The 24,782-nt window shown below is 39.4% G+C and overlaps 2 protein-coding genes across 2 annotated transcripts in view; one reads left to right on the top strand and one right to left on the bottom strand.

Annotated features, from left to right (window-relative positions):
- Positions 1-3,691: 3,691 nt before the first annotated feature.
- slc36a1 (solute carrier family 36 member 1) overlaps positions 3,692-24,782 on the bottom strand; it is a 93,263-nt gene continuing 72,172 nt past the window's right edge. Inside the window, exon 12 of the mRNA XM_079838219.1 lies at positions 3,692-4,175. Within this exon, the coding sequence (XP_079694345.1) occupies positions 3,814-4,175 (362 nt within the window). The 3' untranslated portion in view covers positions 3,692-3,813. The remainder of the gene's footprint in view (positions 4,176-24,782) is intronic.
- On the top strand, positions 11,833-20,991 carry mtnr1al (melatonin receptor type 1A like; the record flags this gene model as incomplete). The annotated part of the gene is made up of 2 exons (XM_079838652.1): positions 11,833-12,019; positions 20,222-20,991. The coding sequence occupies 2 exons, from the start codon at positions 11,833-11,835 to the stop codon at positions 20,989-20,991; spliced, it is 957 nt and encodes a 318-aa protein (XP_079694778.1).

The raw sequence follows: 24,782 nt of genomic DNA, 5'->3' as shown, positions 1-24,782 counted from the left end.
TAGATGGGTTCACTCTTCCCGAAATTATGTTGTGAACTTCACTTAGTGATGGATGAGGGAGACTCATTAGCTTTCACACGTAGAATAAAAGTGATTAGTATACTGGGAGAACATAAGTGCTCAAGGTAGTGAATCAGACGGTAACACTCAGAGGAGCTTGAGGCTTCACCACAATTACTGTAACTCTGCAATTTCACAAGATTTATGCACAAGTGAAAGTGGAGCAGTCCCATTATGTATACATCTGTCTTGAAGCAGAGGACTCTCCTCACAGCTGAGGACCCTTTAGGGCTTCGGAAATAAGTGTCAACTAAAAACACTGCTGAGCACCATAACTCATCTTAAACGTGTACATTTTATGTGATATAACTGTTTAGAATGCCATTAGCAACGTTAAACAGTATTCATTATTTACTCTTCAATATTGAAGTTGTCATAAAATTGAAGTTTGACTTTTCTTTCTTATAGGCCTTATTCAGAGCACAGCTAAGACGAGTATGAAAGCGAGGATGTGAGGGATAGACTTACTGTGTTTTCAATGCCATCCACTGTAAAAAGCTGTATAAAGCTCCTAGATCACTTATAATTTTCCACAGCTCATGTTGTCTGGAGTTTTTTGTTTACTGAACAAAAACCCTGCTTTCATCACTGCTAAACCTTAAACGCACACCTCGGGTCTTTAGTAACCAAGGACGTCATTCACTACCCTTCTCCTCGTTCATTTTTTAAAGTTAGACATCAACCTTCTTAGTATTCCTCAATCAATTCATTATAAACAAAACAAAAATGATAAAAGAATGCATGCTTTCCCATTAATTTTTTGTACAAATTATATAGGGTCACTAACGACTCGAGGTGTGTGACAGTATACTTTTTTTTTGCACAGCAATTGATTCTTTGATTCCACAAGGTGGCAATGTCTGATACACAATGATGAAGTGACGTTTCATAGTTACCGCAGGCAGAAAACAAAAGAATAGAAAGTATCATCAGCAAAACTTGAAATGGCTCAGCGATTTCCTGCAGAGCAAGTGCTGAACGCAATCAAATATTACTGTCACTGTCACTTGATGGTGGATCTGGTGAAGAAGCTGTCAGCGATCAAAATAATGAAGATGTTGAAAATTATAAAATATGTTTGAGATCGTGAATATGAGCCAGATGCTGAATGTACTGGGAAATGAAAAAGAATTCTGAAGCATTGAAGGTCCCAATGAGCACAGTGGCCTCCATCATCCATAATTTGAAGAAGTTTGGAACCACCAGGACTCTTCCTAGAGCTGGCCACTCGGCCAAACTGAGCGATCAGGGAAGAAGGGTCTTAGTCAGGGAGATGACAAAAAACCCAATTGTCACTCTGACAGAGCTCCAGCGTTTCTCTGTAGAGAGAGGAGAACCTTCCAGAAGAACAACTATCTCTGCGGCACTCCACCAGTCAGGCCTGTATGGTAAAGTGGCCAGACGGAAGCCACTCCTCAGTAAAAGGCACATGACAGCCCGCCTGGAGTTTGCCAAAAGGCACAGAAGGACTCTCAGACCATGAGAAACAAAATTCTCTGGTCTTAAACAAAGATTGAACACTTTGGCCTGAATGACAAGCGTCGTGTCTGGAGGAAACCAGGCACTGCTCATCACCTGGCCAAAACCATCCCTACAGTGAATCATGCTGCGTGTGGGGATGTTTTTCAGCAACAAGAACTGGGAGACGAGATAAGGATCGAGGTAAAGATGAATGCAGCAATGTACAGAGACATTCTTGATGAAAACCTGCTCCAGAGCGCTCTGGAACTCAGACTGGGGCGAAGGTTCATCTTCCAACAGGACAACAACCCTAAGCACACAGCCAAGATACTTCAGAGCCCTGAACCCAATTAAACATCTCTGGAGAGAGCTGAAAACGGCTGTGCACCGATGCTCCCCATCCAACCTGATGGAGCTTGAGAGGTCCTGCAAATAAGAATGGGAGAAACTGCCCAAAATACTCAAAAAGACTTGAGGATGTAATTGGTGCCAAAGGTGCTTCAAAAAAGTATTGAGCAAAAGCTGTGAATACTTATGTTTGTTAAATTATTTTTTATAAATTTGCAAAGATTTCAAACAAACTTATTTCACGTTGTCATTATGGGGTATTGTTTGCAGAATTTTGAGGAAAATAATGAATTTAACCCATTTTGGAATAAGACTGTAACATAACAAAATGTGGAAAAAGTAAAGTGCTGTGAATGCTTTCCGGATGCACTGTAGATCCAGGTCGATAAAGACCCAAATATGTAATAATGATTGGCGAAACATTCATGGGGGTTTAAAATCAAAGATAGCCCTGTTGCGAATTAGGTCTATTGTGACATGGTATTGGATGGTAGTGGTTTGCTATTGGTCGATCTTATGTGAGTGACAGGTTGTCCCTCCCTCACACCAGTAAACACAAGAGATTGCAAGAGGGAGAGGAAGTTATTTTGATAAAAGATAATGAGAGCATGTAAAAAAAAAAAAAAAAAAGATGTGCAAGGATAAATCATTTGTAATAAATACTGCAGTATTCCATAAAAAAAAAAAGATTTGTCCATTTTGATTTCAGCATGACTTTAATGTCCACGCTTAGATGCTGTTAAAAGATTATCAGCAACTGTGCAGCTGTTCGCACTACCGTCCCCTCAATATTCAGGTACTAAATTGAGCAAGAAACTCATTAGCATAAAAGGGTCACCTCATACATACAAACCTTTTGTGAACTCGGCTGTGGCCCAAACGTCTGTAATCAGCACTGCCACTGAGCATTATTCAGATGCCAGTCAAGATCCATAAAAAAAACAGCATTTCACATACTGGTACTAAGAGGCAAGTCATTCTTTTAACGGGATACAAGTGAGTGTCCTGTTCATCCCCCTGTGACACTCTCACATGGCATGATAAACAGTCTTGTGGGTAATACTCGCTCACATCTGGATTGTTAAATACGGTGGCTGGAGAGCACTGCTTTGCATTCATTATCATACATACAAAAAAGTCTGGTTATTAATGTGACCCTCAGCCATTTCTGGGTCAACAGATGGAGGGCAGCAGTGGTTTGTGTACTCAGATTAGTGCATTTATAGTGCTTTATTAAAAGAGGGGAGATGAAAAGCCATTGACTATGGGAAAAAACACAGTGAAAATCCTATGCCCACAACTCACGTGCAAATACAAATATGGGAGAAAAAAGGTGACAGACCATACATTAAAGAATTCATACTTGACACATTTGTCTGTTTGAAAACTAATGATCAATGATGTTCAATTTGTTATATATGGCATGATGGTGGAGCATGAAATTTGGACATGTTAGTTGCCACATAAATCACAAATTCATTTTTTGTTGACATAGAATGAATAAAAATCTTTTTTTCCCCTTTAAAATAAAAATGTTATCTTCAACAGAATCATTATATGAAGTGAGTGTGTATGTACTCCTACATGCATTTACACTAATATTGCTGTCATAAACTTGTCAATAAACCAACCAAGAATGACAAGATAAAGGATAAAATATGTATGGACTTGGCAGACTGACAGATGATGAGGCAGTGGAATATATCAGAAAATGTACCATTACTGACAGCTTATTATGAGCCATATACTATATATATATAGGACTGGAGAAATAAGTTAACTTACAAAAAATGCTGGAATATAAAAAGAAAAGCAAAGAATTGAAAGTATGGTCTTGTTCTTTATTCTAGAATTCTAATTTAGTTTATTTGTTTTGATACATATAGAAAAAAGAAAAGAAAAAAAGAGAGAAGGGCAATATATTGGTATGGCAATATGTTGGTGTTACAGTGTTTCAGGGGACCATAGAAGTGCAGGAAGCCATGGTGTTGCAGGAAGTTCAAGGGACCATAGTGGTGCAGGCAGTTCAGGGGCAGTTAAGGCAGTTAAGATGTACCTAAGCCAGGTGCATCTCCAGGTACCAGGAGACGTCGCTGGACCCTGGTCACGGACAGGAGATGCCATGTGACTCTGGTCACAGACAGGATACGTCGCAGGACTCTGGTCATGGACAGGAGACGTCACCGGACTCTGGACATGGACAGACTGTGGCAGGGCAGTCGTGGCATGAACAAATCCTGACATGATGGTTGGGGTGTGGAAACATTCTGGTGTGGAGTGCACTGAGGGATTGCGGGGCTCCTCATCTGCAAAACACACAGTGAAAGCAGAGCCACTCAACAGTAGCGCATGGTCGATATATTGGGCCAGGGAAAAGTACATTTTCCCGCCTGGCAATCGAGACCTCGGTTAATTTAGCCCCATCCTAAAAATGTCCTTTAATGTTACATCATTAAAGTCCAGCATGACAAAGCTCACGAAACTCTTCAACATAATTCTCAATGGGTTCACCTTGACCGAGGCGGAGTAGGGTGACTGCTGGGTTCATTGCTGGTTGGTCTAGTATTCTGTAACATTAAGGATCCACTGGAGGCAAGCTTTAAGAACCAAAGTGCAGTTTATTTACAAAACAAAAAAAAGGACTTGACTCGAACAGACTTGACTCGAACAGACTTGACTCGAACAGACTTGACTCGAACAGACTTGACTCGAACAGACTTAACTCGAACAGACTTAACTCGAACAGACTTGACTCGAACAGACTTGACTCGAACAGACACAGAACTCACACAGGGAATAATACTAGACAAGGGAACAAGGCAAACATGAGGGCTTAAATATACAAGGAACAATCAAGACAATGAACCAATGATAACATGACACAAGAGAAGCACATGTCATGATCACATGAGGGCACAATGGAATCACATGACAAACCAGGAAACCTTATTGAACATAACAAAATAAGAACATGAACCAAAACAAAAATACACTGTGACACCACAGTACAACGGCGCCAGTGTGCTTACCACACACCAGCTAGGTGGAGAGGAGAGAGAGTGATACAGCCAATTCAGTTGATGGGGATTATAAGGAGGCCATGATTGATAAGCGCAAATGGAGGGAATGTAGCCAGGACACCGAGTTTACACCACTATTCTTTTACAAGAAGTGCCATGGGATTTTTAATGGCCACAGAGAGTCAGGACCTTGGTTTAATGTCTCGTCCAAAGGACGATGCTTTTTGGCAGTAGGCTATAGTGTCCCTATCACTATACTGTGCCGTTAGGGCCCACACAGACCACAGGGTGAGTGCCCCCTGCTGGCCTCACTAACACCTCTTCCAGCTGCTATCCATTTTTCCAGGAGGCTCAACCCTGCTTAGCTTCAGTGGGCAACCAGTCTTGGGCTACAGGGTGATATGGCTATGGTAGTAACAATAGACTTCTGGATAGAGAAAAAGATAATGGGATTAATCGTACTTGCATACTAGATATTATGTGCAATTTAACCTTTTGAAATCCAGCACAAAAACAGGCAGCAACAGTTCAAAGCTAATGCAATGGAAGGGGAAAGAGGAAAGAACAGGGGTGGAAACATATGGGGTGGAATTTTATATATAAAATTACTGTATTGCTTGCTTAAAATAAAAAAAAGTATGTTGGAAATTAACATTTATTAATGTTTAATAAATGAACATTATTAAAAAGTTTAATGAATAATAATTAAACATTAATACATTTCTTATTAAAAATGTTCACCTTTTAATTGTTATTGTTGCCTCTATAATTATTTCCAACCTATTTTGGCTTCATTTTAAGCCAGCCATATAGTCATTTTTAAACAATAGTTGGGTTAAATAAAACAGCCCAGCACATTGGGCAAACATTTAACTCCATTGCTGGGTTTGTCCATTTTTTGACCCAACTTGGGTTGTTTTGAACCCAGCATTTTAGAGTGATGAGTAATATAGATATATTTGGACAATTTATCAGTAATATTGATGAATACACGTTTTACCTAATAATCGCAGCAGTGCATTAATTCACCCATCATGTGTCCATGCTAATGTCTTTTTTTTTCTTTTTACATAATTATGACATAAGTCATGATTTTGACATAATAAGTTGAAATGATGGCATAAAAAGCCAAAATTATTACATGTAAAGGCATAATTATAGCACACAAAAAATGATGACAAATTATGACAACATCAAAGTATAAAGTTGTGGAGTGCAATAAGTGAGGAGACAAGAGACGGAGATGGGTCGAGTCAGCTTTACTCTCCACTTTATATATAACTCAGAACTGTAGAGCGAGTGAGATCAATAACGACGACAAACGTTCAACCAGAATTCTCATATCACAACCTCTCTCCCGTAAAGGTACAGTCCCTTAGTGAATGTCTCTTACAGTCCTCTTATGTGGGTCATCACAAAGTCATAATTATTACATAAATAGTCTAAATTATGGCATAAAAGTCTAAATTAAATATCATAATTTTGACTTTTTATTTCATAATTATGAATTTATGTCATAATGAACCCTCTGGTGTTGTTCATTTGAGTGTCACATGCAGTGTTTGTTTGACCAAACGAACCAATTTTTTCCCCCCAGTAAAATCAATGTAATATATTTTTGTTCAATAATACTGTATATTTTATTTTGAGAAAATGATGTGTTACTAATTAATATTTATGCAATAATTATGATACATTTTCCCCATTGAAAGTAATTCACTTTTTACAAAAAAAAACAAAACAAAGATTTTTCAATTAAAACTGTATTTCATGTTAAAATAGAGACAAGGGGCCCTATCGTACGCCTGGCGCAATGCAATGACAGGCGTGATGCAAGTGTTTTTTTGCTAGTTTCAGCCAGACGCAAGTATAATTTTCACATCCAGCACCACTTTGTTTAAAGGTCCCATGGCATGAAATTTTCATTTTATGAGGTTTTTATTACATTAAAATGAGTTCAATCATGACAACTCTCAAAGTGAAATAGATTCAACCAGCATTTTATTAGCATAGAGCATGGAATGTACATAGGCTGGATTTTGGCGGACGAGATCTGCTACGCTGCTGCTGCTGCGGCTGAGCAAATACATAATGTTCAGCTTAGTCAAGATAACAACAAGGAAGGCTGCTACAGAATGATGTAACCCCCAGCAGATCTCTACAGGTGGCGCTGGGGAGGAGGTGGGATTATCGGAGTTCTCATAATTGCGCAGCATGCGGATAGCTGCTAGGATACGGTATAAGTAAAGCCACGTAAATGAGGAAGTACCTCCGATTGGTTGGTGTCGTAGAACTGAAAGAACCAATCGGTGATTAATAGAGTTTCATGACTGAACTTTGTATTTCTCCTAGCCTGTATATGGTCCCCAAGTGGCTAGACATTTTGATAAAAATTCCCGCCCAGGGAATTTGGATAAAATGGATTCCGTTTATCAGTTGCGATGTCAGCACAGGCACAACACATTGATTTCTGATGTGTAGCTAATCATTCAAGTTCACGCAGACTTTCTTTCTAAATGGTTTAATACTGTCAGTCTCGCCGCTGGCCGTCTTGATGCCCTAAGCGTAATGCATCAGTGAATCAAGCCAGTGAAACAAAACATGAAACAAATCTGTTATTTCAATTTTGATTAGACGCTAGATTAGCGATCAAAAAACACTCTCTTTATAATGTTCGGAGCTGTCAATCACACATTGTGAGTGTATCTGCACACTTGCCCAAACTGCCGTCATAATGAATGATGCTGTTATGCTGCACAACAAAGCTCTGTTAGTTGTGGTGAAAGCATTTTGAGAGAGAAAACACGCTGCAATGACGAGATCACTGCATTCATGCGATCAACAGACTGTCAGTCTACTCAATGCTCAAGCCTTTCATGTGATGGGAAAAGATCTAAAAATAATGCTATAATCAACACTTTGATGATTCCTTCATCTCGACGGCTGTGATGGTAAAAAAAAACTTGGTAAAAGTATTCAAGAGGGGTTCCACATGTTACAAAGTTCGTAGAATAAGGAGGAAGAAGACAGGGTCGGCATGACTGGGATTCGTGTTTATTCAGAACTCTTACAAACAAAATAAACTTGCGCTGTCAACAACTCCTTACAATATAACTTTCTCAGCAATCTTTATCCAGCTCTACTTCTCTCTGGTACACATGCAGTCTGTCTTTCTCTGGCAGCGCTTGCAGACCTCTCTAAACCACACCCCCAATCACAACAGTGGGCGTTTTCACTGAAGTTTCACAGCAGACACGCCCCTTCAAACAGAGCATTCAAGCCAGAGGGCTAATATTAAGATAGAAAAATGCCTTTTATTTCTAAATTATGACATTTTTTTATGTAAAAAAAAACCATACTAACAATATAAGTACACCTCAGGAAACATTATAAAATAATAAAAAAATCCATGCCAGGGGACCTTTAAATAGCAAATGCACTCGCACCCATCTGTTCGCCCATGGGAGTGCTGGTCTGAAAACGAGGTGTGTTCAGGCGCATTGTTGGCACGTTGCTATTTTGAGGAACTGAAAACGACTGCACCATTGACCAACAAAAACCTGGTCTAAAGTAACTTTTTGTCAAGGTTTAGATATTTGTTGTTTGAAATGATTTGAAGTTTCAGTTCTTCCATTCATTTTACTACAATCAAACCTGAACACAGAGAAAGACATTTTGTTATATGATATAAAAATTCAATAAAAAATGTACAAATTGAAAAGGAATTCTTTATCAGAGCTTAATCAATCTGGGGCCCATCTGATTTCAACCTCTTATTTGAGTCTTCTGGTTCAATTTTCACACATTGTTACAGCCACACCAGTTCACTTGTGTGTGTGTGTGTGTGTGTGTGTGTGTGTGTGTGTGTGTGTGTGTGTGTGTGTGTGTGTGTGTGTGTGTGTGTGTGTGTGTGTGTGTGTGTGTGTGTGTGTGTGTGTGTGTGTGTGTGTGTGTGTGTGTGTGTGTGTGTGTGTGTGTGTGTGTGTGTGTGTGTGTGTGTGTGTGTGTGTGTGTGTGTGTGTGTGTGTGTGTGTGTGTGTGTGTGTGTGTGTGTGTGTGTGTGTGTGTGTGTGTGTGTGTGTGTGTGTGTGTGTGTGTGTGTGTGTGTGTGTGTGTGTGTGTGTGTGTGTGTGTGTGTGTGTGTGTGTGTGTGTGTGTGTGTGTGTGTGTGTGTGTGTGTGTGTGTGTGTGTGTGTGTGTGTGTGTGTGTGTGTGTGTGTGTGTGTGTGTGTGTGTGTGTGTGTGTGTGTGTGTGTGTGTGTGTGTGTGTGTGTGTGTGTGTGTGTGTGTGTGTGTGTGTGTGTGTGTGTGTGTGTGTGTGTGTGTGTGTGTGTGTGTGTGTGTGTGTGTGTGTGTGTGTGTGTGTGTGTGTGTGTGTGTGTGTGTGTGTGTGTGTGTGTGTGTGTGTGTGTGTGTGTGTGTGTGTGTGTGTGTGTGTGTGTGTGTGTGTGTGTGTGTGTGTGTGTGTGTGTGTGTGTGTGTGTGTGTGTGTGTGTGTGTGTGTGTGTGTGTGTGTGTGTGTGTGTGTGTGTGTGTGTGTGTGTGTGTGTGTGTGTGTGTGTGTGTGTGTGTGTGTGTGTGTGTGTGTGTGTGTGTGTGTGTGTGTGTGTGTGTGTGTGTGTGTGTGTGTGTGTGTGTGTGTGTGTGTGTGTGTGTGTGTGTGTGTGTGTGTGTGTGTGTGTGTGTGTGTGTGTGTGTGTGTGTGTGTGTGTGTGTGTGTGTGTGTGTGTGTGTGTGTGTGTGTGTGTGTGTGTGTGTGTGTGTGTGTGTGTGTGTGTGTGTGTGTGTGTGTGTGTGTGTGTGTGTGTGTGTGTGTGTGTGTGTGTGTGTGTGTGTGTGTGTGTGTGTGTGTGTGTGTGTGTGTGTGTGTGTGTGTGTGTGTGTGTGTGTGTGTGTGTGTGTGTGTGTGTGTGTGTGTGTGTGTGTGTGTGTGTGTGTGTGTGTGTGTGTGTGTGTGTGTGTGTGTGTGTGTGTGTGTGTGTGTGTGTGTGTGTGTGTGTGTGTGTGTGTGTGTGTGTGTGTGTGTGTGTGTGTGTGTGTGTGTGTGTGTGTGTGTGTGTGTGTGTGTGTGTGTGTGTGTGTGTGTGTGTGTGTGTGTGTGTGTGTGTGTGTGTGTGTGTGTGTGTGTGTGTGTGTGTGTGTGTGTGTGTGTGTGTGTGTGTGTGTGTGTGTGTGTGTGTGTGTGTGTGTGTGTGTGTGTGTGTGTGTGTGTGTGTGTGTGTGTGTGTGTGTGTGTGTGTGTGTGTGTGTGTGTGTGTGTGTGTGTGTGTGTGTGTGTGTGTGTGTGTGTGTGTGTGTGTGTGTGTGTGTGTGTGTGTGTGTGTGTGTGTGTGTGTGTGTGTGTGTGTGTGTGTGTGTGTGTGTGTGTGTGTGTGTGTGTGTGTGTGTGTGTGTGTGTGTGTGTGTGTGTGTGTGTGTGTGTGTGTGTGTGTGTGTGTGTGTGTGTGTGTGTGTGTGTGTGTGTGTGTGTGTGTGTGTGTGTGTGTGTGTGTGTGTGTGTGTGTGTGTGTGTGTGTGTGTGTGTGTGTGTGTGTGTGTGTGTGTGTGTGTGTGTGTGTGTGTGTGTGTGTGTGTGTGGGTGTGACTGTTTTGTACTCTGATGTTTTACAGAGTAACCCCATTGCTGTCCATTTTTTACTACATTGTGCTTGAATTATTGATTTTATTTCACACATTTGCAAAAACTTGCTTTGTGTTACAGTCACACCAGTTCATGTATGTTTGGGGGTTTTACTCAAAAAGACTTGAGGCTGTAATTGGTGCCAAATGTGCTTCAACATAGGATTAAGCAAAGGCTGTGAATACCTATGTACAGATTTTTCCCCCCAGTTTTTTTTTATTTTTAAAACATTTGCAAAGATTTCAAACAAACTTCATTCACGTTGTCATTATGGGGTATTGTTTGTAGAATTTTGAGGAAAATAATGAATTTAATTAATTTGGAATAAGGCTGTAACATAACAAAATGTGTAAAATGTGAAGCGATGTGAATACTCTCCGGATGCACTGTAGCTATAGCACATAGCGAATGCCAGAAAAGCCACAGATTTTTCACACAAAAAAATCGATATAAAATGACAGAACAACACCAGAGGGTTAAGATTGACCAACCAAAGCATATTTTTTCTTATTACGTGGCTGAACAACATTTTAGAGCTTCTTTTTTTACATCATTTTAAGGGCAGCTTTAAGGGTCAGGCGCCCCCCCTCCCCACACCCCATACAAAACATTCTGGTTATAGTGTGCTCTCGTGCACACCGCTAATTGGGACACAACAGCGAGCTTTAACTGCGCTCGCAAGGCTGGAGTCATCAGGTGTCCTCACATGATCAGCACGAGCATCCTCAGCATCAGCATCCAGCTTCACACAAAGGCAGCACAAGTCAGAGCACATGCGGATATAAATGAGACAGGTCGCTGGTTCTCCAACTGAGTCTCACGATGAGAGAACTTTTGGAGTTTGGGAGATGTTTATCAACTCTTGGAGCCTATTTCCCGGCGGCTTTTTTGGAGGCAGCATTGTGAATGGGTGACGCACGGTTAAGAGGTGAATGAAAGAACACGACCTGTATTTCATGTGCACATGAATCAGATTTATGAATGGGCGTCTTGAGAAGCACAGCGCGCTTCATGATCCCTGCTCAAGTTATCATGATCGACCAAAGAGACGCTGGATTACAAATGTCCCTCCGCTTGTCAAGTGGGGTTTTATGTCTAAAAACGAGGTTGTATCGCCGCAATTTAATTTGAAACGGTACTATTTTTCTTTCATTTACAGCTTTCCTTTTTATCATCTCGAAATCCCTTCATGGCCGCTGTAAGAGCGCGCAACTGAACTGGAGCACTACCCTGCTCGGTGTCTGGATGCGCCCGCTGCGCGGAAGATCCCCGTGGCACGGAGGACTGGACCCCTCACCGCTGCCCTGTAATGATGAATTGAGGATGGTGGAGGGAACGGACGCCCCTTTGAGGAACATTTCGACAGGAAATCGGGACAGCAATGACCTCGCTTTCCCCTGGGTGGTGACTTTACTCTCCAGTGTTCTGATCACTACGATTATAGTAGATGTTCTGGGCAACCTGTTGGTCATTGTATCAGTCTTCAGAAACAAAAAGCTCAGGAAGGCAGGTAAATGTCTTCATCTCTATAATTCAGCATGCTGACAGACAGTCATTTATTTGGAAGCTTCTGAATGAACATTATTAAAGATCTACTGATATCTCTGATTGATCAAGAAAATAACAGAGTAGCCTAGTAAATAATCATTAGTCTACAACAACAACAACAAAAAAATCTGCATTATGAATATGTATTATTATCATCACATGGTCTGCTGGTATTTAAACCTGTGCAACTAATAAAAGTTCCCAAAATAATCTAAAACAAGAACACAGCAGTTCTTAATAATAGTAATAATAAAAAAGGTAAATAATCATAATACAATACTAATAATAATATTTATGCACAATTGTTTTGCAAGCTAAATGGTCTCAAATGTTCATCATTGTTTTAACTAAGCCACAAGCAAAACTTTATTGAGAATGAGCAGCTGAAAAAATTAATTTGCACAACAAACTGTGATCACTGTTATTTTTTATTGTGTCAAATGGGGGTATTTATTCATAGACCCGATACCAGTAACTGATTATCTATCTGTCACTGTTCATTCTTTTTTTAAAGATTCAGACACAGAGTAATTGACTCATAAATTATTTCCAGACCATTATGATCACATGAGGCATCAAACAAAACAAAAGACAAGACAAAAGCATTGTGGTATGCAGCTGCTGTATGGATGCCTCTGCATGCTGCTCTGTTAACATGGCCATTTTAGTCTGTGGGGTGAGTTGCAACATCTCAATCTACCTCTGGCCACTGGTCTTATCTCCTGAACACAGCACAGCCTGACCTTTTCCTTTGGAGATGTAAACTTTAAGTGTTTCTAATGTACAGTCATTTTGCCTGACCAACTAATGATTGACATTTAAAGGAGACAAGCACTGAGAATGTGTGAAGACAAATGAGACACACTTTTCCTAATTATATCTTCTACTTTTTTTTTTTTTTTTTTGGTATGAGAAATAAAGTTTCAAACAGAGCTTGAAACTGAGACACATGCTAACCAGACACATATAGATTATATAATCTTCTGGCTAATGCAACATGTGTAGCCTTATAGATACTAGTTCCACACAGAAATATCATCTTATGTGATGTTTAATTCTGTTTATTAGACTCCCTGAAGGAACGAAACTAAACAAAGTGTGATTTGTACTGTCAATGTTTCCTCTAAGCAGGAGCTCACAAAATCGCTGGCAGTGAGACGGATTCATGAACTGCTGACACACCCCCAGTAATTAGAGCTCTAGTGTTTTGCTGCAATGTGATGTGTGGTTGTTTTAGAGATACCATCACATTTATTTTTACATCATATGATCTCTTGTTGAATACCTTGGGGGATATTTTTTTAACCCTGAAATAAGTACACTGCAAAACAACAATTCTTCATCAGTAAAAAAATATTTAAAAAAACCTTAAAACAAGATAAAAACTTATTATTTATACAGTTTTAATATTATTTTTGCCCTACTTTTTTCATGTGAACATTTTTGCTAAAGAAAATACATTTTTGCAGTGTTTAGCAATGACCAGACAATAATCTCTATAAGGCACTGTATAGCTCTATAGGTCTTTTTCAATGTGTTTTCATTGTAAACACTTAAGCTGTACTTATCTCGTCACTTGATGCTCAGCGAGGGCAGATCCATTAAGGATAGGGAATCTGGATCAAAGCTAATGTGTGATAAATGTGATGATTTATTCCATCGCTGGTCCTGAGATTTCAGACTGAGTGATGCAAAAGTGACAAAATTCAATTTGTGTCCCATTTCCATCATATTCATCAATAGCCAACTAATTAATCTATAGCAGACAAATCTAAAACATTCTTGGCCTCCCTTCTTGTGACATTGAAGTTGTCATATTTATTTAAATAGCTCAATACAGGGGTGCGTTTCCCAAAAACATTTCAATATCCGTCATAACCAACATAGTGGAACGATTTGGCATTTCCCGAAACCAAAGTTCCAACGAACATTCGCAAACGTGTCGCAAACTGTGGTTGGTACTACAGCTGACATGATGTGAACTTGCTCTTGGATATTTAAACATAATATACATTTCAATCTTTATTTTTAAGTGTGTCACAATCAGCGCTGTTTTTGAAGAATGTGCATAAATACATAAGGGATGAATGGAAAACTACAGGGGAAAAAAACAGTTCATAGAAATTATGTTGTGGAGAAAGCTGCTGACTGAATGAACTACATATATAATGGGAGTAAAGTGTGTACGGCATGTTAACATGATTAAAAAATGAACCGCTTTCTATTGTTTATGTAAATTAAAAAACTATGATGGATCCTTAACACAACCTACTTACAATTACATCATTAACTACACGGCACAAGCTGATTGGTTCTTGTAGGATCTGCAGCCAATGAGTTTGCTGCTCGACATTTAAATAGTTAGTCAGTGTTTGTTGTAGCAGTTTGCAGCGTATCTTCAAAGTTCCTCTTAAACCCTCCACCTCTACTTTCTACGGGTAATTTCATATATACTATTTGTGTAGCAGCGGCATGTCTTACATGCTCACAGCAGTGTGTCGTGTATGCATTGGCAGAAGTAAGTCGTACTTGCTCTGCAGCAGCATAGCAGATCTGTTCCGCCAAGACCAAATACATTAACATTGTCATATCCATTACCATGCTAAACTCTTCAGAGAGTTGTCATGACAGAACTATAAGTAGATTGGGTAAACCCAGCCTGATCTGCCAGTGATTTGATTTCGCCCTGCAGCTCAGTCTGGAAACCTGTACATTCCTTTCTACTGCTTCTGTTCCACTTTTGCGGGAACCAATCACAGACTGGCTTATCCACTTGGCACGCTATAGAGACTGCTCCTCCCAGTCAGCAACGGACAGTAATCATTTTTGTGCAACACTGTCTGCAACAATAACAAGTATGGATGTTAAGATAAGGCAACATATGTTATTATCAGCTATCACGGACATTGACCGTGAGATTGCTGAGACAATGCGCGCCATCGGACAGAAAGAGCAAGATTGATATTTATTTACTGAACGCAGAACGAACCTCACTAAAGAATTTTAAAAATGCCGGTTGAAATAAAATGCTGTGTGAGCTCAACAAATCAGCATGTTCAGCGCCCAAGTCCCACCCCCGAAAGTTCCTGAACTTTGAAAAAGTACTACCTCACGAGCAGGGCCGTTTGGAGGGGGAAATATTTACCCGGAACTTCATTTAGACCCTGGTTCCTGCGGTTGAAACACACCGAGTACCACCCCAAAGTTCCTAGTTCCTGGGGAAAGTTCCTGCGATGGAAACGTGGCTAAAGTGTACAGCAAACAAGCTAAACAAAACCCAGAACCAAAAACCAAGAAGTTTTTATAAGCTGTTGACCAAAAAAACTAAAAAGTGGATACAGGCAATTGAGACAGAGTGCGACACTGAGAACTACACCCAGGGGAACGTAAACATGAGTCATTTGAATTATGCTCGTTTATCACGCCTCTTATGCAGTAGAAAATACATAGCAGACTCCCCAGACCAATGTTCAATCTTAAATTGAGCTTGGTCTGGTGATAGCCAGACAAATGATAATGTTAAATACACTGATCAGGCATAACATTGTGTTGGTCCCCCTTTTGCTGCCAAAACAGCCCTGACCCGTTGAGTATGGACTCCACTAGACCCCTGAAGGTGTGCTGTGGTATCTGGCACCAAGATGTTAGCAGCAGATCCTTTAAGTCTTGTGAGTTGCGAGCTGGGGCCTCCATGGATCGGACTTGTTTGTTCAGCCACCAGGGAATACCGTTTCCATGAAAGGGTGTACATGGTCTGCAACAATGCTTAGGTAGGTGGTACGTGTCAAAGCAACATCCACATGGATGGCAGGACCCAAGGTTTCCCTGCAGAACATTGCCAAAAGCATCACACTGCCTCCGCCAGCTTGCCTTCTTCCCATAGTGCATCCTGGTACCATATGTTCCCCCAGGCAAGCAATGCACAAGCACCTGGCAATCCAAGTGATGTAAAAGAAAACATGATTCATCAGACCAGGCCACCTTCTTCCATCGCTCCGTGGTCCAGTTCTGATGCTCACGTGCCCACTGTTGATTGCTTTCGGCGGTGGACAGGGGTCAGCATGGGCACCCTGACTGGTCTGCAGCAGACACCTCTCCACCAGAACCAGCATTAACTTGAGAAATTTGAGCTACAGTAGCTCGTCTGTTTGATCGGACCACGCGGTCCAGCCTTCGCTCCACACATGCATCAACGAGCCTTGGCCACCCATGACCCTATCGCCGGTTCACCACTGTTCCTTCCTTGGACCACTTTTGATAGATACTGACCACTGCGGGCCGGGAACACCCCACAAGAGCTGCAGTTTTGGATATTCTCTGACCCAGTCATCTAAATGTTCACTTGCTGCCTAATATATCCCACCCACTAACAGGTGCCGTGATGAAGAGATAATCAGTGTTATTCATTTCACCTGTCATAATGTTATGCCTGATCAGTGTACAGTACGGGAAACGCACCCCAGATTGTTTCAAAGCAGCTTCACAGTAATAAACTGAATGAATTATGCAAATTTTTATATAAAACAAATGAAAATACTGATGTAAAGAAGCTCTAAAAAGACAGTAGTGTCATTATTAAGCTCAGTTCAGTTCGGTGTTGATTCAGTTCAGTTCAATAACTTTGTAAAGTTCATCAATTTTGAAACAAGTTCAATTCAGCTACTATATAAGCAGCACTACAGAAGACAAAAGTATTGTGATTCAGCGCAAGTCAGTTCAATGTTGATTCAGTTGAGTTCAATAACACTGTCAATGTTGCAAAATTCATCAATTATGAAACAAATCAGCAGTAAAGAAGACAATAGTGTCATCATCCAGCTCAATTCAGTTCAAGTTTTCTTCTCATTTGATAGCGTCTGTTCATTCAAATTGTTAATATCACTGAATATGAAACCCCAACTAAGCAAGCCAAAAGCAACTGTGGCAAGGAACCCAAACTCTGTCGGGCGAGAGAAATGAAGAAAAAGCCGACATGGACCAATGAAAGTACCTCCAAGACAGCAGAGTTCATATGAAGAACAATCCAGTCCATCAAAATGCGCACACTCCCATCAGTAAAAAGTCTATACTTTGATCACCTAACTGAACTCCCAGAACAACGCTGTGAGCTTGTTTCAAAATGACAGCCTGTAGGCATGAATTTACATATGTCTTGTCATCACAGATATCTGTTGAGCGAGACGAGGTGAACTGTGAATTAATTGTGCAGTGCTACCCGTGCAACACAGAAAGACTTGAACAATCCCACAAAACCAGTTCTTCCTCATGTCTTAATATGTGACCCTGGACCACAAAACCAGTCACACGGTATATTTGTGGCAATTTTTTTGAATTTTATATTTGTGGCAATTTTTTAACACCCTCAGATTTTCAAATAGTTGTATCTCAGTCAAATATTGTCCTATCCTAACAAACCACACATCAACGGAAAAGCTTATTTTATCTCAATTTCAAAATAAACGGACCCTTATTACTGGTTTTGTGGTCCTGGGTCACATATCATTTGACACCTTTTCAACCTACAGACACTTTTCCACATACATTTTTAACACCAATCATGGAAACCTGTCCCTAATTTCTGCACTGTGATGACTGTGAAGAGAAGCACCATTAACATGTTCTATACATTTGTTGCTGATTGAGTTGATAAGCAGAAGATAAGGCACCCTGGTTTAAGCCATTTCAAAAATACCAGTAAGTACACTAAAATATCAAAAATGTTAAATTGGATACCAGGGTTAAAATCCTTTGCAATAACTGTGTTGCTCACATCCGAACCCTTCCGACACGTGGGAGTTTAACACAGCTGGATGTGTGCTCGATAATTCAAAGAATTCAATTCCTTGCCTCCAGTCATAGAAGTGGATGCAGAAGTCAATGCAGCACTTGTTTAATGGATAATCTAGTACCTGGAGTGTACTTGAAAGTGCCTTTTAAATAGATATTGAAATTCACAATAAAACCATTTCATTAGTGTTTATTGTGTTGCTGTGTAAAACAGCATTTTATTATGAAAGTCAGCCCCCATATGAGATGCCACACTAGTACTAAATATAAAAACATATGTTCAAAGTGCTTCACAGGCATGGGCACGGTTTAACTGTTTCGTTAGATTTTAAAAGCCTCTTAGTTACACAGAACTAGCAAATCCTTTCTTTAAAGAAGAAAGGTCAATTATTGGTTTTATAACGTGGACCGTCTTTAGCTACATGAGCATCGTAATGGAGTATGAAGATGTTACTCAAACATTACAAGATCCAATTATCCTGTGTAGGTCATTGTTTAAACCCCCTGGATTTGTCTACACACAGTTTGATATTGATATTTACTGCACATAAGGTTTGTTTGTGACTATATCAAGCACGTCTATTTGTTTTGGGCTTATCACATAGACTGGGTTTTGTTTCTGACATTCATGCTAAAATAAAGAATGATAATCCACTCATGGAAAGGTAACATGGCCGTTAATTTCAGTCGCACAACAGAGTACAACAAGAGACTTTACCATCAGTGTAAGACTGTTAAATGCCAAATAAGGGGATTTGTATGATCACAATTCGTACGTATTTTATGAGGTGGCTAATTTGTACAAATTCGTATGACCTCACTCGTACGTTTTGCTACAATTTGTCTAGACCCCAGTAATGGGTTTAGGGGTGGTCTTTCCTGATGATGCTTTTGAATAATCTTACAAATTTGTACGAGTGAGGTCGAATTCACACAAATTAGCCACCTCGAAAAATATGTACAAACAAGCTGGTTTCACGTGTTCAATCAGGTGTTCTGCGGTTCCTCTATGGCATTACAATGGGTCAGACCTGAAACATACACTTGACAACTATATGAATGCAAATGCTTCTACCTTTGCATGCTCGATTTAATGAGTCATTGTATTTTGAAGTTTGTCTATAATACCTGGAGAAAGTTATCTCAATGGCATGAATACACAATTTGAAATCTGCCATCTATGTTCACGGATGCTTCTTATTTGAGCTTGAGGAATTCATGCCTTAAAACCAATTAGAATTTTAGGTTCAGATGATGAAGTAGCAGACATAAAACAACATGGATTGTGAAAAACCCTATAAAAAAACCCCTGACAAATCTTGCATTCTCAGTGTTTCCACAAGGGGTGCTATAGCGAGGATTAGTGTACATTGACTTCTTCTACTGTCCTGGCAGTGTCACGCAAGATCCTATCCTAACTAATGACGAGACTGCTTTAAATTTTAATATTTATTCAGATTAGAAATAATAGAAATCACTTAATGGTGTATTAAATCTTACACTGTAAACCCAAATAAGTTGGCCAAACTCAAAAAAATGGAGGCAATCACATTACCTACATTTTTTAAATAGTTAAAGCAGAACTTGCAGATGTTTATTTTGTACTCATACATTTTAATTGCGCTTAACTTCAAATATCTGAGTAAGCAAATTCAGTCATTTAAATTAAAATGATCAACTTAAATATTTTTAGTTGTGGAAGCTTGGCTTGCTTTAACTAGCTAATTCAATAAATGCTACATTGCTAATTGGTAACACAATGCTTTGATAAAATTAGCATAGCATTACACTTGCTGAATGATTACGGCAATATAGAACATTTAACATAATGTAAATCTGTTCTCAAACTAAGCTCATGCTTCACCCCCCAAAAAAACCAACATAACAATAACAATAAAGCATTCTGGGAAATAGAAATACCAGTCCAATTTAGTTCGTAACTCTCAAAACAATGAAACAATTCAGATGTTTTGTACAAAATGCGTCAGTTTTGTGAACTCAAAAGAAATACTCAAAAGTTAATTTGATTGAATTTATTTGTTTAATTTGAGTTGGCTCTTCTCAAACCAATTAATTATTTTGAGCGTTAGGGTTTCGATTTTGGGGTGGAACCTCATGCTTATTATTTTTTCTAAAAAATGTACATTTCTGTACAAATCACGTTAGAAAAACAATCGATCTATCGATCTTGCATAACCGTGAAGCAACTGTTCATAGCTTTCAATCAGTTTTTTTAAAGGCAGGTTTGCAATGTATTGTCTAGACATTTCCTTCTAAGCTTGAGTTTTTTCCCAGGTCTATTTGTGATATTCAAGAAGAGAATGAAAAGTAGATACCGCAACCTGTTTTCAGTGATCTTTTTCTCTCGTCCTGACAGGTAATGCCTTTGTGGTGAGTTTGGCGATAGCAGATCTGGTAGTAGCCATCTACCCCTACCCACTCGTTCTAACGGCCATCTTCCATGACGGCTGGATCGCTGGCGATATTCACTGCCAAATCAGTGGCTTCCTCATGGGGCTCAGCGTGATTGGCTCTATTTTCAACATCACAGGTATCGCCATCAACCGCTACTGTTATATCTGCCACAGCCTTAAGTACGACAAGCTCTTCTCCAACAAGAATACAATATGCTACGTGGTGCTGGTCTGGGCACTGACTATCTTGGCAATCGCCCCCAATTGGTTTGTGGAGTCTCTGCAGTATGACCCACGCGTCTACTCGTGCACCTTCGCCCAATCAGTGAGCTCGCTCTACACTATTACTGTGGTGGTGGTTCATTTCATTCTGCCCATCGGCATCGTCACATACTGCTACCTGCGCATCTGGATCCTCGTCATACAGGTCCGCAGACGGGTCAAGCCCGACAGTCGGCCCAAGATCAAGCCTCATGACTTCCGGAACTTTCTCACCATGTTTGTGGTGTTTGTATTGTTCGCTGTCTGCTGGGCTCCGTTGAACTTGATAGGCCTGGCGGTGGCGATCCACCCTAGACTGGGTCAATCCATACCCGAGTGGCTCTTCACAGCCAGCTACTTCATGGCATACTTCAACAGCTGCCTGAATGGTGTTATATATGGAGTGCTAAACCACAACTTTCGAAAAGAGTATAAAAGGATTGTACTTGCTATTTTCAAGTTTAATTGTTGAGTTTTCACAACGAGACTGTCTTTCTTAAAATTCATAAGTTATTCAAAAGCCATTGACTTACGAGTGCAGCATAATGACGCATCTTTTGTCATTTGAATGTTTTTTATTCTTTGAATTTTGTTATACCAAATATGGACATATTTAAGTCACTGTATGTACATGCTTAAATTTGCACAGAATGATATTTTGATTTTCTCGTTTACATTTTCATCTACACATTAAAGGGATAGTTCACCCAAAAGTGAAAATTACTCCATGCATGATTTACTCACCCTCAAGCCTCAATCCTAGGTGTAAAATAAATTTTTCTTTCAGACGAATACAATCAGAATTATATTTAAAAATGCCCTGGCTCTTCCAAGCATTATATGGCAGTGAATGGCAGCCCAAAAGTGCATCCATCCGTTATAAGAGTAATCCATACGACTCTGGGGGGGTTAATAAAGGTATTCTATTATAAATTTTGGAAGAGCTAGGACATTTTTTTATATAGCTCTGATTGTATTTTTCTGCAAGAAGAATGTCATATCCACTTATGCCTTGAGGATGAGTAAATGTTCACTTTTGGGTGAACTATCCCTTTAAGTTCATATTTAAATATTTAATTGGCATCTTAATGTAAAAGATTTTGCCCCAAAACTAAGCAAAATGATAATGTCCATTTGAAATACTATTTCAATTAAAATAGCGCTTGATTTTATTTCAAATCAATTCAAATGCCTAAAAATGTAGTGTTTAAATATACATTTTCTGAAATGCTATTGCTTTAAAACATGCAATGGGATTTTTAATTTCGGCATATTGTCCTGATCATGGTGTCTCATTTATATGTGAAATATTTTATTCCATTGGAGCAAGATCTACCAAAACAATCAGTGGATATTTGAAGTGCAAATGGAGCATGTCAAATGAGTTATTAGGGGGCACGTTAAGAGAATATTCAGGTTATAATTAAGTTTATTATTAAACTTAAATCTACATATCATTTAATCTCAAGTTAATTAACTTATCAATTAAATCAGTTTTATTAGGGTGACAGAAGTTCCATATTTGTAGAGACTTGGTATTTATTTTTTTAATAAGAAAATATATCTGCTCTGAATGAATTAAAGTATATTAAAGAGGATGTGGGATATATGAGATTTTGATAGATTACATTTGAGACCATATTGCTGCTGAAGGAATAGGGTTATGTTAAATGAAATTACTGTATTATATGGTAACCCAATTGCAAATAAAAGAATGTATGATATATTAATTCAAATTAACTGAAAAAAAAGTCATATTATAGCCTCTTTTCTGGCAAAAATGCACAAGGAATATTTAATTGCAATGAAAATCACTTCCATGGACCCAAAAAATATTTGCATTTTTGTGTGTAAAGGTTGGAAATCATAAGTGGAATGCTGTATTATTTGAAATCTCCACTCTGCACATTTGTCTGATCAATTGTTTTATTAAACAATCATATTTTATATGTAGACATTCCTATGTATGTACTTGGAATCAGAGTTCTGTAGTCATTCAATGTTTAAGTAATGCAATTTGATCACTGTGCTTAACAGTGCAACATAAAATATATGAAATATTCACAGCACTGTGTGGAAAGGAAGCTGTGTTTTACACAGAAGTAAAGAAACCTTTTCTGACATGTGGTTGTTTTCGATGCACATCAGAAGTACATGCTTGGCAAGATGCATGTTGTTTTCAGGACCTCAAGTGTTTTACAAACAAGTCAACACACGTTAGAAACGAACACTTGCCCAGGGCAGTTTTCTTCATGGTGTGCTGCCAGTCACCATTAACCATTCAGAACAGGTTCGGCAGAAGAAAAAGTATAGATCTCTGACAGGGAGCTTTGCGGGTCAGCGAGGACAAGTAGCTTGTAGATGTTAGATTATTGCCTTTCAGAATAAAATAGGGAAACTTCAAACAGATGCTGAGGCTCACAGAAAGCCCAAATCACAGTTAAAGGTATCCTACAACACTGCTTGGATTTTGCTCAAAGGATAGTCTAAGTGGCATCCACACAGTACATTTTTTACTGTTTCTATTTTGTCGAATCAACTTAAATAATATTTGTAGTTCAGATAACATAATAGTTTGAGTTTCTATTTATTAAACCAATCTCCTTCATTGTATTAACTAAAAATGTTAAGGCAGCAGGTAACTTACTTTTCTAAGTTAAACCAACAATATTTTTTTACAGTGCATGGCTGGACATTATTAAATGATTTTTCCAGGCAGGCCATTGTACTGAATATGCAGTCAAATACTTACACATGATATGTGTTAACAGGAGTTTCCTGAATAGGGAAGAGACGCTGCGTCACCGCTGTGGGAACGCCTCTGCGTGATTGTGTCCTGAAGCATGTATGTAACCAGTCCAATAAAGTGACAGAACGTCATAGGCGGGTGACGTCATAGACCCGGAAACTATAAAAGCACCCGTGACGTGAACACTTCTGTGCCTTCAGTAGCGCTCTATGTAATCATTGTCTATCAGTTCTGGTGTTTTTGTCCCTCTGTTGTTTGAAAGGAGTTTCACCACACACAAAAAACCTTATACTGACTATTGCAGACACATTTAAGTTAAAATGGGGAGCGAACAACCACTGCAATTCAATAAATGTGTTCATCCCTGCCCACACTTCATCACGGGTGGGGATACACATCCAGTGTGTGTTGTTTTTATGGGAGTGCAGCACGCTCAGGCAGCTCTCGAGGGGGCTGCCTGTGAGCATTGTGAGCTGTAAGGCCCGCACAATCGTCCCAATGGGGGCTAACGATCCGCGGGTGAAGGTCACTGCGCGTTCAGTCTTTTCAGCTGGGCAAAGGGATTTAATTCCTTTAATTACTCCATTTATCATAATCTTGAATTTAGGCTAGAATGCCAATTGGTTATTTGGTCATTTATATTTAATAGTTTAACTACACATTTAACTATTCAATATAGTATGAATATATTCTGCTCATTCATAATCTACTAGAGATAACTAATAATTCCAGAGTAAGTCAGAATAAATCCAAATGTAACAATTTATTAACAGTCAGGTAAATGTATAATGCCAATTACGTAATCAATTCAAAGATAATCCATTCATAACATCAAATACTCTGAAGTAAAGAGTGAAAGACGCATACCTGACATCTAAAAATGACATAACGCTGAGCATCTAGGAGACACTCAGCGTTATGGGCTGAACGATGTAAAAGTTTGCACCCTGACCCTTCTGAAACACCTCCTTAAATGCTCAGACCAAGACAGAAACCTCTTTCAAATGGAAACATGTGAACAATGGGAATTTACATTAGTCACTGTCCCATATGCCTGTATTGACAGCAGAAGGTAGGCCATTTGGCTGAAACCACACACAACGTTATAAGAAAAATATCTCTAAACACTTAAAACTTTTTTTATCTTCTTTTTTTACTTCTGTGGGGATGAAATCTTTGTACCAGTCACACTGAGACATTTCAAACGATATCAAACACGTATAATACTGTATAGTGAGAATTCACATTAAACCATTATATATTGGGGAGAGATTGGGGGAAGAGGTCGATGAAAGGAAAGTCATAAAAGGCATTAAACCCATTCTCAGATGATTCACTCAGCGTGATGTCGTCTCGGATGGGGATGATAACTGCATGAGCAGTGTTGGGCACGTTAGTTTAAAAAAGTAATTAGTTATAGTTACTAGTTACTTCTTACAAAAAGTAACTGAGTTAGTAACTGAGTTACATCTTTATAAAAGTAACTAATTACCAGGGAAAGTAACTAATGAGTT

This window comes from Gobio gobio (assembly GCF_949357685.1).
Source record: "Gobio gobio genome assembly, chromosome: 16".
Classification (NCBI taxonomy): Eukaryota; Metazoa; Chordata; class Actinopteri; order Cypriniformes; family Gobionidae; genus Gobio; species Gobio gobio.
This window is presented reverse-complemented; position numbering and strand designations above follow the sequence as displayed.